General features: G+C 41.2%; 1 protein-coding gene across 2 annotated transcripts in view; it reads right to left on the reverse strand.

Annotated features, from left to right (window-relative positions):
- Positions 1–2,659: 2,659 nt before the first annotated feature.
- The window catches only part of ASIC5 (acid sensing ion channel subunit family member 5), a 98,502-nt gene continuing 80,739 nt past the window's right edge, over positions 2,660–20,422 (reverse strand). For both annotated transcript variants that reach the window (XM_077477099.1, XM_077477098.1), the window contains 4 exons: positions 19,530–19,586; positions 19,172–19,340; positions 11,856–11,947; positions 2,660–4,912 (listed from right to left, as the gene is read on the reverse strand). In XM_077477099.1, the coding sequence (XP_077333225.1) occupies positions 4,731–4,912; positions 11,856–11,947; positions 19,172–19,340; positions 19,530–19,586 (500 nt within the window). In that variant the 3' untranslated portion in view covers positions 2,660–4,730. The remainder of the gene's footprint in view (positions 4,913–11,855; positions 11,948–19,171; positions 19,341–19,529; positions 19,587–20,422) is intronic.

Genomic DNA, 20,422 nt, shown 5'->3' on the forward strand with positions numbered 1-20,422 from the left:
TAAATTTATTTTAACTGCTATACTCAGATGCACCTTCTGCTGCCCTTGTTATATCGATTCAGAGAAATCTTCATCCTCTAAAGAGGTGTTGCACTAAAGTATACCTGAACTGGTGGAAGTCCACCCTGGGATACTGTTTAAAACTTATATTGACTTACCATATAGTTTATTTTTTTGGATTTTCAACAAAGTTTATTCAAGCTTATATCATAACAGATGTACAAAAATGGCAAAACACCAATAATAAAGTCAATACAAAATTCATAACACTGATAAAAAAATGAGACTAGACCATGTGAGAAATTGATGCTAAAGGATAAAGAGAACCATTAAACTTCAAAGAGAACCAAACAGACTCTATGTAGAGGAGTTGATTGAAGGTGTAAGTAAGTAAGGAACTAAAGGACTCTTTTTCCGGGCCCTCCCCAGTCCGGCCCGCACACCCAAAATTGGATCCAACTTACCACCTAATTTCTAATTACACTCTTGTGACATCATTTATGTTCTTAGAAAAATATATAATATTTGAGTATTCTAAGTAATCTACATTACATGTAGGGGAGAAATGTCAGAATTGGCCTGGCGGTCAAGCGGTTAAAGTTGAGTTGAGAGTCTCCACCCAAGAAATTGTGTCCATATTCACTTTAATAATTCAATCATTTGAAAAGCAAATTCTTGCTTATGTATTTCTTCTACACATGACTGGATAATTCAAGAGAATATTCAGACAATTTATTGTGAGGGAATTCTTGACTCTTTTAGTAATCAACCCAAAGATGTCATCCGCATCATCCAACTCATAGGAATTGATTTACTGTAGAGTAAACTGTTCAATTAGCAATGTGAATGTTCACCTACCTCAGGAAATAAAGCAAAGTTGTGTTCGTCCAATCATGGCTAAGCACAGTGAACATACTTTCTCTGTATTTACTAAGCTAAGTAGATATTACTTTACAAAGTAAACAGTTTCTATAAACTATGGGCTTGATTTACTAATATTGGAGGGTGCAAAATCTGGTGCAGCTCTTCATGGTAACCAAACAGCTTCTAACTTCAGATTATTTAATTAAGCATTGACAATAAAACTAGAAGCTGACTGGTTTCTATGCAGACCTGCACTAGATTTTACTCTCATCAGTTTTAATAAATCAACCCCTATGTTTTAAAGCAACCCCATATGCATAGAACCATAGTATAGTACTGCTATGTAAAGCAGGAAGCAGAGCGTGTGTATAATAGAAGTATATATTGTTGCCACTGTGTGCACATATAATTACAAACTACGGTATACATTAAAACAAAGTTTGAAATAATAAAAACAGATTGTTAACATCAAATTGATTTCTTTTATATCTAGAAAATCATTTCAAAGGCTATACATTACCTTTAACAATGTGGAAATGTTTAATTTAATTTGTGTGCTTGTACAGGAAATATGATATGAATATTAGAGTTTTATATTTAATATTTAATATAATAAAAATATAGTAATTTCGAGTTTATACAACATTATTGAAAAAGACAAATATTACATCAATTATACAGAAAATATATTACTCAAAAAACATTAGTACATTTTTTTCATTTGTTTTTGAATGAAATGGAAGAGTTGTCAGTATAAATCATTACTGCAGTAATCTACTGCTAGAAAGACGGCAGTGGTCTGTGGGTGGTAGGTATATCTATTGCAGGGAGAGGCTGGACAGGGTTGAAAACAATGAGGAAGCTGATCAATCCATCTCCTTAGATTAGGTCTGGACTCCAGTTGTCACTTACAGCAAGAGATGCCAGTGCAAATGCCATCCGGGATCTGCACGAGCCACTGAGTCCGAATTCCATTTTAAAATGGTACTGGGATAAATAAGTGCTGTCCTAGGTACTGTTTTAAAACACACAATACTCAAATAATTAAGGAACAAAAACTATGAATATGAGTTTCCTGCCTCATATTCCTAGTCTTTGTTTCTTAATTATGGGTGTTTTCAAAAATCTTGTGTGGCAGCTTTTACAGGGTAAAGAGTTTTGAGGTTTAAAGCTGTCAATTTTTCATCAAAGAGAAGGAAGCAGGACTTTAGTAAATTTCTTTAAGCAGTATCTTGAGCAAGACTGCACATACTCACACATGCATGTGATTTTGAATTACAAAAAAAATCCTTAAACATGGTGACTGAGCAGTATTTCATATTTTTTGAGGATCTAAATTTGACTGGGTCTAAATTTGCTGGATTCATTTAAAATGTACAGGCTATGGGGCATTATGCTAATGTAGGCCTAATAGAGGGTCATAAGGCTGGAACATTTACAGTATTTCACAAAAGTGAGTACACCCCTCACATTTTTGTAAATATTTTATTATATCTTTTCATATGACAACACTGAAGAAATTACACTTTGCGAAAATGTACTATAAAGTAGTGAGTGTACAGCTTGTACAGGCATACCCCACTTTTAAGAACACAATGGGATTTATTTACTAAAGCTAGAAAGTGCAAAATCAGGCTCAATTCTGCATAGAAACCAATGAGCTTCTAACCCCAGCTTGTTCAATTAGCTTTGGTAATACAACCTGGTAGCTCATTGGTTTTATGCAGAAGTGAGCCTGATTTTGCACTTTCCAGCTTTAGTAAATAAACCCCATTGTGTACTTAAAAGTGGGGTATGCCTGTATAACAGTGTGAATTTGCTGTCCCCTCAAAATAACTCAACACACAGCTATTAATGTCTAAACCGCTGACAACAAAAGTGAGTACACCCCTAAGTGAAAATGTCCAAATTGGGCCCAATTAGCCATTTTCCCACCCCAATGTCATTTGACTCTTTAGTGTTACGATGTGTGAATGGGAAGCAAGTATGTTAAATTTGGCGTTATCGCTCTTACTCTCTCATACTGGTCACTGGAAGTTCAACATGGCACCTTATGGCAAAGAACTCTCTGAGGATCTGAAAAAAAGAATAGTTGCTCTACATAAAGATGGCTAAGGCTATAAGAAGATTGCCAAGACCCTGAAACTGAGCTGCAGCAGGGTGGCCAAGACCATACAGTGGTTTAAAAGGACAGGTTGCACTCAGAACAGGCCTCGCCATGGTCGACCAAAGAAATTGAGTACACGTGCTTAGCATCATATCCAGAGGTATTACATATAAGTACTGCCAACATTGCTGCAGAGGTTAAAGATGATGCACAAGAAAGCCCACAAACAGTTTGCTGAAGACAAGCAGACTAAGGTAATTCCTGGAACCATGTCTTGTGGTCTGATGAGACCAAGATAAACTTATTTGGTTCAGATGGTGTCAAGCGTGTGTGGTCGGCAATCAGGTGAGGGGTACAAAGACAAGTGTGTCTTGCCTACAGTCAAGCATGGTGGTGGGAGTGCCATGGTCTGGGGCTACATGAGTTCATGGAACCATGAATGCCAACATGTACTGTGACATACTGAAGCAAAGCACGATCCCCTCCCTTCAGAGACTGGTCCACAGGGCAGTATTTCAACATGATAACGACCCCAAACACACCTCCAAGACCACCACTGTTTTGCTAAAGAACTGATGGTAAAGGCAATGGACTGGTCAAGCATGTCTCCAGACCTAAACCCTATTGAGCATCTGTGGGACATCCTCAAATGGAAGGTGGAGGAGCGCAAGGTCTCTAACATCCACCAGCTCTGTGATGTCGTCATGAAGGAGTGGAAGAAGACTCCAGTGGCAACCTGTAAAGCTCTGGTGAACTCCATGCCCAAGAGGGTTAAGACAGTGCTGGAAAATAATGGTGGCCACACAAAATATTCACACTTTGGGCCCAATTTAGACATTTTCACTTAGAGGTTTACTCACTTTTGTTGCCAGGGGATTAGACATGAATGGCTGTATGTTGAGTTATTTTGAGTTATTTTGAAGGGACAGCAAATTTACACTGTTATACAAATTGTGCACTCACTACATTGCATTGTAGCAAAGTGTCAATTCTTCACTGTTATCACATGAAAAGATATAATAAAATATTTACAAAAATGTGAGGGGGGTACACTTTTGTGAGATACTGTATATACATTCGTTTCAGACCATTTAGACATGTATGGGCTACATGCTTGTTTCAGTGATTCCCTTGGTAATGAAGGATGAGGATGACAATCCCAGAGTCTTGCACCTTTAAAAACAAGTTAGCAGTGACAGTTGCATAAGTGTGCTTCCACCTCTTTTCACACAGTAGAACAGGTGTTGCATGAAACAGTCTTAAAGCCCAACTCCAGGAAAAATGTAATTTAAATAGTGCATTATGCATCAGATACTCCTCAGATTTGATTACAAATAGTTCTTTCTAAGCCACCTTGCAATGTAATGACTCAAAGTCACAGTTTCCTTTAATTTCACAGTTTCCAAGCTAAATTCCTGCCCAAGGGACCATCTATTTTCCCTGCTCGTCATCTTCTTGGACACTGGTCCCCTCAATACCTCCATGAGTTCTATGAGAAAGAACCTGGCTGCTGTTTCCACCAACAGGAGATGTCCACATCAAGCAGGCAGCGATGTGGACATCTGAAGAATGAACCCAGGAAGTAAACAGAAGAGATTAGAAGGATCATCATGTGACCAAGGCTTTAGGTAGGTAAAAAGGGCCTTTCATTTTTTTAAATACGAGCAGTGAGAGGAGTGTGAGAGGGAAGAGTGGGAGGAGGGGTTACTAATATCCTAAAGTTGGGCTTTAGGTTCACTCACAATAAATACATTGCTGTTTAGCAATTCTGTATCTCTTGTTTGTATCTTGCTTGGCTATCTGCACACCGAGATACGTTGGGTATTTTCAGCAACACGAATGCACAGGCCCAGAGAATATTGGTTAATACAAACTCCATAATTTCTATAACTGTAATCATGCTTGCTCCACAAAAAAGACCAAGCTGTCCACCCACATCAGCTGCAAGAAAAAATATTGATAATAATATATTAGATAGTATATGCAAGACAACTCAGTTTTTTAAACAACTGCTGACATGAACGCTTAAGCAATTTATAATAAGAAGGTTTTGGATAGAGTAGCGGAGAGTAAGGATATACAACCAAACACAAGTAAAACAAGGCATTGGATACTGATTTTCAATGGGTCAACCAAATTATCACTGGGCACATTATCTTTGTTTTTTGCAGCACTACACAATTGGTAGGAAATACCTGGAATTGAGAATCCATGTACTGTATATACAGTCCAATGAGATCAACTAATGTCCAAGATTCCAAAGTTTTAATATTAAATACGGTTCATATTAGAAAAAACAACAAAGGCCTGACATAATCCTTATTCTACTAAACATAGAGAACAAAAGTAGAGTTGTTGTCCTCCAGTCAAATGTTATACTTTGGGGAAAAGAAACAAGCAAACTGATTGTTTATTTTGGGAAACATGAAACGCACCAATTTCCTTCAATTTGTTATAAATACCCTTCAGGTTACTTTACATATGGCTGCATTTTTAGCTCCTTTTTTAGCTCCTGGCACTGTCACACTTTGAATGACAGTCACTGAGTCATCCAACACTGCACCCAAATTAATTTCTTATCATTTTTTTAGACAGATAGAGCTTTCTTTTGGTGGTATTGAATCGCCACTGGGTTTTTTATTATTTTGCTATATAAACAAAAAAAATACCCAACATTTTGGGGAAAAAACAACACATTTCTCTTCCGATATAAAATTTTGCAAATACATTTTCTTTATTCATAAATGTAGGTCAAAATGTATTCTGCTACATTTCTTTGGTAAAAAGAACCCAAATCAATGTAGATTATTTATTTAGTGAAAATAGTTTGTATGTTTACAAACTATGGTATTTATTTACACAGTATTTGGAAATTGATCAATTCTGATGTACTGACTGCCTATCTCATTTCTTGAGGCCCTATAATGTCATGACCATACAACTATCCCTCAAAATTACCCCACAATTTTTGTCAACCTTTTTGGGAAAATTAAGAAATTAAATACATTGTTTTTCACAAAGTTGCTATTTTAGCACATTATTTCTCACCCACACTGCATAGGCATACTTAGAATTACACCCCAAACACATTCAGTTATGCCTCCCATGTATAGGAATACCACATCTGTGAGACTTTTTCACAGCCTAGATGCATAGAGGGTTCCAAAATCCAAGGAGCAACTTTGAGCTTTATATTTTATGCAGCTAATTTCTTCACTATCTATCATATTTTTGGAGGCCTTGGAGCAACAGGACAATAGAAACACCCACAAAATTACACAATTTTACAAATAAAACAACCCTGATGTATTTTCTGAAAGGTATAGTGAGTCTTTTGAAAATGTAATTTTTTTTGCTACAAGTTTTTGGAAAATGCAGGAATGAAATTAAAATATATTTATTTACACAAATATGTCAATTAATAAGATATGTCTAACACACATACGTTACAGGCATACTTAGAATTACACCCCAAAACACATTCTGCTATGTCTCCTGAGTATGGCGCTACCACAGACTTTTTCACAGCCTAGGCACATAGAGGGTCCCTGTCAGGCTTGGGCTCAGCCCTTACTTCTCTGAGCTTGCCGCTCAGCTGTCGGCTAATTGCCAGCTCCTATCTCTCTTCACAGTTACCCAGCTGTTGCTGATATCCTGCTTGTCAGTCCTACCTACTTAAGCCGTCTCGTTCAGAGGAGCTCTGCCTTCGCCTTATTCAACATCACAGAGACGCTCTTCTGCATTTCTGTTAAAAGACTTGCTTGGCTAACATCCCTTCTGGCTACAGATCCTGTTTGCTGTTTTACTAAGCTCATCTCTGGTGCCCTGACTTTTGGCTTGTCTGACTATCTTTTCCGGTTCCTGAATTCTGGTTATGTTTTGACTATGTTTGTTCTATTTACTTTTATTACAAGTGTGACTTAACTGTACATCTGTCTCAGTCTGATTTAATGGTTTCTGACAGTAGGCGAAGGCCATGAATTCAGTAGATACCATCAATCCACTTCTTGGTAATATTTTTTCCAGATTGGATGAGCAAGATCACCGCATGGATCAGTTTTCCATGGCGTTACAAACACTCCTGATTCACAAGGCTCATCTGGAATCTCCCACTGTGGCTGCTCCGGTACAACCTGAGTTTCAGGCCGTCCCTGCTGCTGTGCCAGTCTCTGTGCAGGCACTCTCCTCGAGTATCCACTCTGCTTGCCCAGCGATTTGGGGGCAATCCAGTTAAATGTAGAGGGTTTCTCAACCAGGTTGAGATATACTTTGAGATGCTGCCCTAGGCATTTCCCATGGAGAGAAGCAAAGTAGGTTTCGTTATATCTTTGCTTTCTGAGAGAGCCTTGGCCTGGTCAAACCCTCTATGGGAGACACAAAAACCTGTTGTCTTGAGCTACCCTGAGTTTGTGGCCTCCTTTAAAAGGGGATTTGATGTTCCCACACGCTCCGCTTCTGCTGCCAAGTGCGTCCTGTCCATCAGAGTACGAGAACTGTTGCCGACTACGCCATTGAATTCCGTACTCTGGCAGCAGAGGTTGCTTGAAACAATGAGGCCCTTCTGGCTGCTTTTTCTCATGGTCTCCTGGATTCCATCAAGGATGAGATAGCAGCTTGAGATATAACCACTGAGCTGGAGAGGTTGATTACGTTTGCCATCCTCATTGACTCCAGACTCAGAGAAAGACTCTCTTTTAAAGAGCACTTGCGGAAGAATCCTGTACGTATGCTTCCGAGCTTTGCTGTCCCACCCGTGCCTCCTTCACCTCCCATGCCTCCTGGTACCGATTCAGTCAGTGAAAATGAACCCATGCACTTGGGCTTCACACATCTCTCTGTAGATGAGAGAACCTTTAGGAGGAGGGAGAAAATGTGCCTTTATTGTGGCCAGACAGGTCACTTTTTAAAGTCTTGTCCTACCTGTCCAGGGAACACACGAACCTTGAAGTCCTGTCACGCACAGACCTTAGGTGGCGTTGTTAAGTCCCCAGTTATCCAGAAAGATAAGCCCCTGGTTTCGGTCACCCTTTCTTGGGCTGAGTCATCCATTGAGATACAGGCGCTAATCGACTCTGGGGCTGCAGGCCTGTTAATTGATGCTACCTTTGTATCGAAGCACTCAATTCCGCTGCAGCTGCGTGACACTCCACTTGCCATTGAGGCTCTTCATGGGAGACCTCTACAGCCTGCCCATGTGACTCATGAGACGGTTCTGTTGTCCATGGCTATAGGGGCTCTTCACCATGAGATAATCCATTTCCTCACCTAAGTTTCTGCTGGTTATTGGTTCTCCTTGGTTACAGAGGCACAACACCTTTTTTGATTGGCTCCGTGCTGAGGTTCAATCATGGACGCCACAATGCAGTAAGACATGCTTCGCAAAGGTAGCCATGGTCCTGTGCACCTCTTCACTCTCCTCCCGCTTCAATCACGGACCATGGTTGATATGGTGTCAGGATGATTGAAGTGCATTATTTCTATTATTAATTTGTAATTTAAAATTAAATAGGTTAACTCAGCCTAATGCAGAATCAGTGGGAGCCCTGAGCGTGTCACTTGCCACGTTGCCTGCCACCAGATGCCGAACATCATTTGCCAGGATGCCTGCCACCAGCTGGGGAATGTCACTTGCCACGTCATATGCCTCCAGATGTGGATTGTCACTTGCCACATCACCTGACACCAGATGTGGATTACCACCTGCCACGTCGCCGGCCACCAGATGAGAAATGTCACCTGCCACCAGATGCAGACTGTCACTTGTCACATCACCTACCACCAAATGCGGATTGTCACTTGCCACGTCACCTGCCACCAGATGAGATTGTTGTTACTTGCCACCAGATGCAGATTGTCACTTGCCCCATCGCCTGCCACCAGATGTGAATTGTCACTTGCCACGTTGCCTACCACCAGATGCAGATTGCCACTTGCAATGTGACCTGCCACCAGATGAGAAATGTCACCTGCCACGTCGCTTGTCACCAGATGCAGATTGTCACTTGCCACGTAACCTACCACCAGATGCGGACTGTCACTTGCTACGTCACCTGCCACCAGATGAGAAACGTCACCTGCCAAGTCACCTGCCACCAGATGCAGATTGTCACTTGCCACGTCACCTACCACCAGATACGGATTGCCACTTGCCATGCTTCCTGCCACCAGATGCAGATTTTCACTTGCCAAGATGCCTGCCACCAGATGAGGAATATAACTTGCCACATTGCCCATCACCAGATGCGGATTGTCACCTGCCACGTCACCTGCCACCAGATGAGAAATAAATGTCACATGCCACCAGATGCAGATTGTCACTTGCCACGTCGCCTACAACCTGATGTGAATTGCCACTTTCCACTCTGCTTGCCACCAGATGCAGATTGTCACTTGACATGCTGCATACCACCGGATGAGGAATGTCACTCGCCACGCTGCCTGCCACCAGATTCAGATTTTCACTTGTCACACTGCCTGCCAGTGCCACCAGATGAGGAATGTCACTTGCTACATCACCTGCCAGCTACATCACCTGCCACCCTATGTAGATTGTCACTGCATTGGTGGCAGCGTTGGTTCATTTAGCAGAGAGGCAGGCCTCTGTGCAGAGGTAGTTTCTGAGCGAGGGCAGATCGGTGATGTGGTGTGGGTGGTGAGAGATGATGTCATCTCTCTGCTCACTGCTGCAGCTCTGACAATAAAGAGGCCCGTGTTGTAAGGGCGAAAGAGCAGTGATGCGGGGTGGGTGGAAAGAGATGATGTCATCTCTGCTCACTCGCCTCTCTTATTCACCCGGCTCTCATCCTTCCGCCCGGCCTCCCCATTCTCTTATGCTGCCCACCCCCTGCCTCACCCGGTTGCAGAGAGGCCACGGCCCAGTAGCTTAGTGTAGTGTCACCTATAGCAGTCCCAGTTCCTATAAACCAAGCAAGCCTAAACTACTTGTATATGGCTGACCCCAAGATTGCCATGTTCAGTGGCTATGAAGAACAGAAGGTTAAAGGAAGGAACAGCAAAAGCGTCTGTGTGGTTCTAGGAGTGAAGATGTCCTCAGGGGATGGCTGGGACTGATGTTTCACAGGAACATAGACTACCAGACATGCAGATGGGTCAGTTGAGGTGTAGGCAGAAACATGGTCAGCAAACAAGCAAAGGATAAGTCTAGGCAACAGGTAGAAACGTTGTCAATAAACAGGCCAGGGTTAGTATAGGCAAAATTCAGTGGACACAGCGGGTTACAGATTGCGATGCTGCACATTTTAGAGAACACTCATAAGCAGCTGATGCAGGAGGACGTACAGGTATGTCAATCTGCATCAGTGCTGCTCCCCTCCGGCCCTTTATATTCATTGGCCAGACAGGGAGCAGTTAAACCTTAAAACTAAAATTCATTATATTGCGGCTGCATTAGCTATCTTTTTCTCCTTTATTTTCAGACAGGAAGTCTTATTTTTCAACTTCTTTTAACAGACCAAGCTGTCCAGAAAAGGTGTTGGTTAGAGGGTCGGGACAGACCATTTAACACGGACAGGGGTGTGCACAATGGTCAGCTTTTATTTATTTATGTAAAACCTTTATCCCAAAAGGAAAAAAACAGTTGCTGTAGTTCAGCTTTAATTTGTTAGTGAAGTCGATCTAATTCTGTTAGTGTGTCTAAGGCCGCGTACACACGCGCGGACTGTTCGCCCAACCTTGTCCGCTGAACAGTGTTTGGGCGGACAGTCCGCTCGTGTGTGGGGCTTCAGCGGACAGTTTCAGCGGACAGTTGGCCGAACAAGGTCTTACGGAAATTCCGAAAAACTGTCCGCTGAAACAAGGTTTCAGCGGACTGTTCGCTCGTGTGTAGGCTTGTTCGGCCAACTAAGTCTCGCGCATGCTCAGATAGGATTTCCACGTCGGAAGGTTGCATTGCAGTGTATAGGACGTCGTATTTTTCGTCCCGTCGTACGTGCCGTTCACGTCATCGCGCACGGTTTCAGCAAACTGTTCGTCCGTCGTGTGTGGCCATGTCCGTCCATGCTAAGTTTGAGCGGACTGTTCGCTCAAACTGTTGGACGGACAAAGTTGGGCCAACAGTCCGCGCGTGTGTACGCGGCCTAACCTTACCCTCTCCCTAGGATAACAGTGCCACTATCCAAAAGAGGAGTCACTTTAAGACAGGAAGTGTGTTACTGGCAGATCATCAGGTTGAAATAAAAAAAAAAGTGCAGCCACCACATTTAAAGATTACTAAGCTTTTATACCTAAAAATTTTTGTTTTGGTTTAATACTACTTTAGCTTTCCATCTTCTTAAATTCAAATGTATTCATCTGATATGAGTTTCCCTTTGTGCTCCCTTTTGTTATATTAATGTGGAATCTGTATGTTTCTTCTGCAATGAGAGCATCTTACCTGCCTGTTAGAAAGTTACTAAAGACTGTAAAAAGAGTCTCCTTGGGCCAGCCAATCGGTAGACGCGAGTAAAGATGTCAGCAGTGACCAGGAGCTTGTGGATTTTGCAGCACTGGGGTGGATGTAAGTTGTACTTCATCTATCATTTTATTATAACTATGTATTTATTAATATTGCATTTAATATTTTTTTAACTGCAAATAGCAAAACAAATTGGCCTTGTTGCATGAAGTATGTAATGCACTGTAATAAGAAAAATGTTAAAAAGACTACTTGCTTTTACAAATCTAATCTTTTGCTACATGTGAAATAAAGCAGGCTATGAGAATAGAGTTCTAGAATAGATTTAAAACATTTGATAGCAAAAACAAAAATTCACTCCATATTGATTGGTTAACAAAAGCACATTGAAACCCATATATTTATTGATTAATAAATTGATTTATTGATTATAGATTATTAATCAGTATTGATTCATAAATCAATACTTACATAGCAGTGCACTTGACGTCATAGCTTTTTGCTGCTCGGTTACTTTGTAATTCAACTCACTGTACTTAATGTCAATATACACCAAGTTATTCCTAGAAAAATATACATATTAAATAGGAAAACAATCTTCACTTTAACCTGTTTGCACTGTTAATTAACAAGAAAGCAATACGTGTAATGACATTGTGGAAATTGTTTGTTTACATACTACAATATCTTCTATAGCAGTACAAATTATGGAAAAAAGTTAAATAACAGAGGTATTTATATTTGTTGGCACTTCAACGTTTCCAGTACTGTATTGTGCATTTCATATAAAAATGTTTAGGTTACGAACAAAGTTATCATTAGAACTTATCCTTTTAATGCTTACTATATTCATAGGTAGCCCATTCAGAAATGATCATGTCTAAGCTTACATATTGTGAGCAGTGGAGGAAGGGTGCAATTTGGCATCTTTGCCCTGGGCACTGGATGACCTTGTCCCTTGCGTTGAACTTCTGCACTTTTCGCCTAACTGAATTCTTCTTTATAGTATATGTTTTTCTGAATAGGGCTCCTAGGTAGTGCAGAGTAGAACATTGACCAAAGTTAGAATTTATCCCTTTTCCTATAAGTCAGATGCCGACATGGTGATAAAAGGGCAGCAATTAATGGCTAAGTAATGGTTGAGCACAACCCTCACCCAATTCCAATCTTCTTCTGAGCAACCCAGTCAGTAAGAATAGAGTATCTTCTGTGCCCACCTGCTCTCTGCAGCATCAAAGTGATTTCTTTTAGCCACTCACCCAGACCTCATAGAAGTCAAATTGTAGAAACCAGGATGTCTGCTAATGCAGCTCAGTGGTATTGTACTATATACTGCAGAACAGGGGCGTTGCTAGGTGGCAAAAAGACCAAGGGCTTCAGCCTGAAGTCAGAGCCCGGCACCGGGGGGGGGGGGGGGGTGGGGGGGTTGTATGGGGGGGGGGTGTTACCTACCTGACATACATTGACCTACCTGACACACACTGACATACCTGGCTGACACAAACTGACCTACCTGACATGCACTGACCTACCTGGCTGACATACACTGACCTACATGACCCACACTGACCTACCTGTCTGACATACACTGACCTACCTGACCCACACTGACTTATCTGGCTGACATACACTGACCTACCTGAACTACACTGACCTACCTGGTTGACACACACTGACCTACCTGGCTGACACACACTGACCTACCTGACATACACTGACCTACCTGACATACACTGACACACACTGACCTACCTGACATGCACTAACTTACCTAACACGCACTGACCTACCTGACACACACTGACCTACCTATCTGACATACACTGACCCACACTGACCTACCCGACATGCATTGACCTACCTGCCCTTGCTCCCTTAAAGCATACATTTATTTATTTAAAATTAATCAAGGGGCAGTCAAATGAAGCCACTGTGCCATCAACTGCAGCCACTGTGCCCCGTCAAATACAGCCACTGTGCCCCCGTCAAATGCAGCCACTGTGCCCCGTCAAATGCAGCCACCATGCCCCATCAACTGAAGCCACTGTGCCCTATCAAATTAAGCCACTGTGCCCCGTCAAATTAAGCCACTGTGCCCGTCAATTGCAGCCACTGTGCCAGTCAATTGCAGCCACTGTGCCCTGTCACATGAAGCCACTGTGCCCCGTCAATTGCAGCCACTGTGCCCATCAATTGCAGCCACTGTGCCCATCAATTGCAGCCACTGTGCCCCATCACATGAAGCCACTGTGCCCCGTCAATTGCAGCCACTGTCCCCATCAATTGAAGCCACTGTGCCCCGTCACATGAAGCCAATGTGCCCCATCACATGAAGCCACTGTGCCCGTCAATTGCAGCCAATGTGCCCATCAATTGCAGCCACTGTGCCCTGTCACATGAAGCCAATGTGCCCCACCACATGAAGCCACTGTGTGCGTCATTTGCAGCCACTGTGCCCATCAAAAGATAGAGAGACGAGAGAGAGAGAAAACAAGAGAAAAAAAAGAGAGGAGAGAGAGAGAAAATAGAGAGAGACAGAGAGAGAGAGAAAAAAAACAGAGAGGAAAAAAGAGAGAGAAAGAGACAGACAGCGAGAGAGAGAGAAAAACACCTTTTTTTTTCTTTAATCTTCGTCGTTCTGTCCCAGCCACCATGGCCGTTATCCAGCATGACTGGATGTTGAGGGCGAGGGTGAGAGAGAAGGGGGCGTCGCCGCGCCGTCATCCTCCTGATCTCCTGCGGCATATTACTCCACCTACTGTCAGTCAGTGTGTGGCACCGCAATATCGGAGAACACAGTCTGTGTAAACTGCTGCCGCTGCTGTCTGCCTGTCTCAGTCTGACCCTTCTCTGACACTCTGGGCTATTGGCCACACATTTGGGACTCCAGCCTCAATAGCCCCATGCGAACGAGGCCTATGCTGCAGAATATAGGAACTCTATTTTAAAAATGCTAAACATCTGCTGGACATGCAAAGTCGTAATGCCTGATGTGTGTGATAATGCCAGAATCAATTGAAGTAAAGATTGGTTCCAATGGACCTACCATAAAGCAAATTCGTGATTAAGTCTAGTATGGGTGGACCCTGTTCTGGTCTAGTTACACAAAGAAGTGCTCACTAGATTCTTAAATGTACACAGAAGAGTGCCTGGTCCAAAATTAATTTTAGTTAAAGGATTTTTGAAACATTTATAAGAGCCTTAGGTATAGCCAATTGATTTTTTTTGGGGGGATTGGCTCTCTGATCTTCAGGGATTGAACAATCAGTGTGATAAAATCACAGCAGAATGCACAAAGGAACCTGTGTTAAGGCTTGATGAGGACTACCATCTCCTGATGGCATTGTAGACTCTTTTTTGCCCCCAAAAAGCATTGTATAGTCTGTATCCGATGGTCTTAACCATTAAATGTTTCACGTGAGATGAACTTTTATAGCAGGTGCTCCTCTGTACACATTCAAGATGCAAAGCCTTGAGGAAGTTCATAACTCACAGAAAACAAAATGAACCAGTGAAAATGCAATGGAAAACTGCTAGTTATTTTCCTAGGAGGCATATAGCAACCACACTCCATGTGCTCCTTGATTATTATGTGCAATTTAGACTGGACTGACTTGACTGGCACAGAAAAAGTGATTGTAAAGTCTTGTTCAAAAAAGCATAAAAAATAACAAACATGTTATGCTTACCTCCTGCAGTTGGTTTTGCACAGAGCAGCACAGATCCTCCTCTTCTTGGGTCCCTCTTCTGTAATCCTGGCCCCTCCCTCCTGTCGAGTGACCCCACAGTCAGCAGCTTCCTATGTGGGCACTGGAGCCAAGTCACAGCTCCATGTGTCCATTCAGACATGGAGCCCCGCCCCGACCCAGCCCCCTCTCTCCCCTGATTGGCTGACTGGCTTTGACAGCCACGGGAGCCACTGGCACTGCTGCTGTGTCTCAGCCAATCCGGAGGAGTAACCGGGACAGCTTAGACATTTGTGGACATCGCTGGAGAGAGATGGGGTTCAGGTAAGTAATTGCATTGCATTGCATTGCATTAGGATAAAAAACCTTCTGCCTTTACAACTGCTTTAGTTTAATATGCCTTCCTATGTTATTCTTTAGCATTGTGCTGTGTTTATAAATAAATATATATATATATATATATATATATATATATATATATATATATATATATATATATATATATATATATATATATATATATATATATATAGTATTTGAACTTCCATGAGTTTAGGTTTGTAAGAAGTTTATTAAAACTTAAAGCCTTCTGAGCAGCACCAGCTGAGTCATTTGAGCCTGTGCCAAACAGATCCATCATTATGGATAAGGCTAAAGTTTGAAAGGGGAGTCCCGTGGGTTCAAGTTTCAGAGTCCTAGCATGTTTATGTGCAGATTTGCCTTGAAGACTTTTTCAAACCATAATGTAATGCATAAACTTTAAACTACTGGCAACAAGCTTAAAAGGACGAGCACTGAACTTACTCTCTCTGGAGAAGAGACGCTTGAGAGGGGATATTATTTCAATTTATAAATACCGTACTGGTGACCCCACAATAGGGATACATTTTTTCCGCGTAAGGGAATTTAATAAGTCAAGCGGCCATTCACTAAAATTAGAAGAAAAGTGGTTTAGCCTGAAACTACGTAGAGGGTTCTTTACTTTAAGAGTGGCAAGGATGTGGAATTCCCTTCCACAGGCAGTGGTCTCAGCGGGTAGCAACGATAGTTTCAGAAAACTATTAGATTAGCACCTGAACGACTGTAACATACAGGGATATGCAATGTAATTCTGACATATCATCACACACATAGGTTGGACTTGATAGACTTGTGTCTTTTTTCAACTTCACCTACTATGTAACTATGCTGTAGTCCTGGATTGGAGTGGGAGAGTCACGTGACTGGCCTGAAGATACATAACAGAAAGGTATTTAGAGGCCTCGTTTTTAACAAACAATTACACAGTGCAGTGTGGCTGCTTAAAAGAGAGGGGCTGGTAGCAATTTTTTTTAAAGTTTAGTTTGTACTGACAGCAGCATGGGGGGGGGGGGGGTGCAGAGACAGCTCACACAGTCTCCCAAGTGGACAGGCAGGGAAGGGAGGGGGAAGAGGATAGGGAGAGCAGAGAGGAGAGCTGCAGATGATGGAGGCACGTAAACTGACCACGGTTTCAGGGCTCAGCAGCCGAGGGGAGGGCAGAACCAGGCAGGATCAGCCAGATTTTTTACAGCTTCCAGAGGGGGAGGTTAGACAGCACACGCACTGTGCTGTTTAACCTGCTATAAGGGAACAGGGTCTCTTTTTTTTTTCATAGGGTTACAAACACTTTAATTGAATGTTAGCTCCATCCATTGCAAACTATATTGTTTACTGCAAGGCTTCCTTTTAAAAAAAATTAGGTATATTTCATTTATTTTTTAAAGTTATGCTAGTTTTTTTTAGTTAATGTTGATCAGTTCTTTATTTTTCTGCTTTTTTTTGCTGTCAAATTTCCCTTTAACCACTTAAGGACCAGAAGAATTTTCCCCCAATGACTAGGCCATTTTTTGCGATACGGCACTGCATCGCTTTAACTGACAATTGCGTGGTCACGCAAAGCTGTACCCAAACAAAATTGCATCCTTTTTTCCCACAAATAGAGCTTTCCTTTGGTGGTATCTTATTTGATCACCTCTGCAGTTTTCCTCTTTTGCGCTATATTGTTTACAATTTTGAATTTTGAAAAAAATAATAATTTTTTTACTTTTTGCTTTTAAACATATAATATATATATATATATATATATATATATATATATATATATATATATATATATATATATATATATATAAAACAAATATATTTATCAGTATAGGCTGATATATATATATTCTTCTACATATTTTTGGTAAAAAAAAATCTCAATAGATAGTATATTGATTGGTTTGAGCAAAAGCTGTTGCGTCTACAACTATGTGATAGATTTAGGGACTTATTTTTTTTATTGTTTTTACTGGTAATGGTGACGATGTGCAATTTTTAGTGGGACTGTGACATTGCGGCGGACAAATCTAACCCCAAATGGCACTTTTTTGAAAATCACACTAACAGGGAAGAGGTTAATGCTAGGGGGTGATCAAGGAGTTAACTGTGTTCCCTAGGTATGTTCTAACTGTAGGGGGGATGGGCTGCCTAGGACATGACAGAGATCACTGTTCCCGATCATGGCAACAGTAGATCTCTAACATGTCATCTGTCAGAATGGGGATCCGCCTTGTTTATAAAGGTAGATCCCCATTCTGCCTCTGTACCAGGCGGTCACGGGCGGGCGGCGGACATCGAGCCCGCCCGACTAGCGTGCACACTCCTGCAGCATACCTTGGTGTGAGCACGCGCCGCCAGCGCCACGCACCCGCCCACAACTGTGCCTGCTGACATACAATGATGGTGATTCGTGCAGGGGAGCCAACCTGCCGTAGTACAACTTGCGGCAGCTGGTCCTTAAGTGATTAAAAAAACATGGGATTTTGTTTTAGGGGTGGTATTTTAGGGTCTTCATTTATTTTTGTCTCTGGTAAATTTGGGCCTAGCCTAGCTCATTAAAATTGTCTTCCTGATGATCTTATATTTTGATGAGAAATTGAGCAGTGCTAGGACAGTTTTTCATTAGTGAAGACATGGACAGCCAAAGCAAAATACTGGCAAATATGTATCTGTCATTCAAAGCAGCCCTATTACTTTTTGATGAAAAAAGCATGTGTTTCTGCTAAAAGTGCCTCAAAAAATACTTTTTTGAAAAAGTGAAATTAAGCCAAGCTAATTGTAAAACAAAATAAATAAATTCTATGGTCAAATATGTGCTGCAAGTATATACTGTTGCCTAGACTGTCCGCGAACAAACAGGTTCAGCTTATATGCATACAGCTTTAAGGCATCCCCCCCAAACATGTTCTTTAAACGATTTGCTTATTTTCAGTGCTGCCTTCAAAGTCACATGTGAAGAACCTCTCTTTCAATACTGTGTTTTATTTCAATTCCATTTGCATTTTTGCATTGGCATATGTCCCCCATGGCAGTGCCCAGCTTTCAGTGTCTTTTTTGACCGTAGGCTGCATATTACCCCCAAAAATGGCCAGAATTTAACAAGATTTGCCTCCCTTCCCCATTAGACTTAAGTAGGATTCGCCTCTAAGATCAAGTTAAGTTTTAACCAAGATTTGCCAATTCCTTGTTAAATCAACACATAGTAGTTACCAAAAGTTACTAACTGTGACTGTTTTCCTACCTGTCTATCCATCTATCTTTGTGCCTATCTATCTATGGAACACAGGTGGACAACACTGGAATAGAAGTGAACACAAACACAAATAAATACTGTATGAATGACTGACGCCTCTGCTCATTAATGACTCTGTGTATATAATGCATTAATGATGCTTGCTTTGTGGATCACCCATGTTCTTATCTATAAAATAACAGAGAAAAGCTTTCTTTTTTCAGACTACACGTTTGAAATCAATAGACATCTCATTTGGAAAATGGCATTTAATGCTTCTCACTCAGTCTACATGATTTATGTTAGTTAAGCACTTAGTGATAGAACAATGTTCTAGACATTAGGTTGTTTAACTGTTAACTTTGGTTTCCACTGTTTGCAGACAATAAAATTACAGCCTTAGAAAACCCGAGGTCACAATGCAGTTCAGATATTCTTTGAAACCAGTAAGAAAACATTGATAAGTATGTGGATCAAGTTGACAACACAAGAACTCTACTTTGAGCTTTAAAAGGTACATTTACCTTATGTAGGTTATATTTTTACTCAGCTTTTTGGAGAGGAAATCTGCAGCTTTGTCACTGGGAAATGTGGAGTATGAAAGGGTAGCTGGGTAGTCAGTCTCTTCACACGGAACTGGGCAAGTAGAATTGTAGGTTCCAACACTACACAGCTCCAGTTTTTCAATTCTGACTGTTCAAAAACAAAACACAATTATTATACACAAACGTGTGCTATATATACTGTGTAAATGTATATATATATATATATATATATATATATATATATATATATATATTTATTTATTTTTAAATTATATATATTTTATTATATTAATTTACATTATGAATATATGTATGTTATATATTTAGAAGTACTTACGAAGTGTAGGATATACACAGCTATAAAACTGTGGAAGGTCACATTCCTTTCCAACACCTGTCAAAAAGTTGTATATTAAAGATGATTTCATTTGCAAAAAATTGCATGTACAGTGCTACTAACATTCCTTGATAAAAGAGCAGCTGCAGACTGATAAGTCATTTCTGTGTTCACCGTCAGTTCTTACAGTATGTACTCCAGCAGTGACTGATTGGCTCCTAGTGATATGCCTCCTTCTCCTAGCCTGAGTGCTGCTGTACAGAGGCTGTGTCTGGAGTTCAGCTCCACATGAACATATTGTATTTGAATAGACTAAATGAATGCAGTCTACCCTCTGTGCAAGCTAACTCTCTACATACAGTTAGGTCCATATATATTTAGACACAAGCACAATTTTAGGTTTTTACAGGTATTTACCAAAACATATTTAAACTATAGTTATATAATGGATGTTGGCTGAAAGTGCATACTCTCAGGTTTAATTTGAGGGTATGTCCATTCAAATCGGAGGAAGAGTTTAAGAATTACAACTCTCAAGAATAGCCATCCCCCCATTTTCAAGGGACCAAAAATGAATAGGACAGTTGTATCAAAAGCTTTTTCATAGCCAGGTGTGGGCTACTCCTTCATTATTTCTTCATCAATGAATTAGGTAAAATGTCTGGAGTTGATTCTAAGTGGTGTAAAACATGGTGGAGGCAGTGTGATGGCATGGGCATGTTTCCAGTGGTCCACTAGGTCATTGGTGTTTATTGATGTGACAGAAGAAACCGGATGAATTCTGCAGTGTTTAGCGCTATACTGTTAGCCCAGATTCAGCCAAATGCTGCAAAGTTGACTGGACGGCACTTCACCGTACAGATGGACAATGATCCAAAACACACTGCAAAAGC

Source organism: Lithobates pipiens, unplaced genomic scaffold (genome assembly GCF_037356315.1).
Source record: "Lithobates pipiens isolate NorthernLeopardFrog02 unplaced genomic scaffold, aLitPip1_a1.2 Scaffold_13, whole genome shotgun sequence".
NCBI classification, from domain to species: Eukaryota; Metazoa; Chordata; class Amphibia; order Anura; family Ranidae; genus Lithobates; species Lithobates pipiens.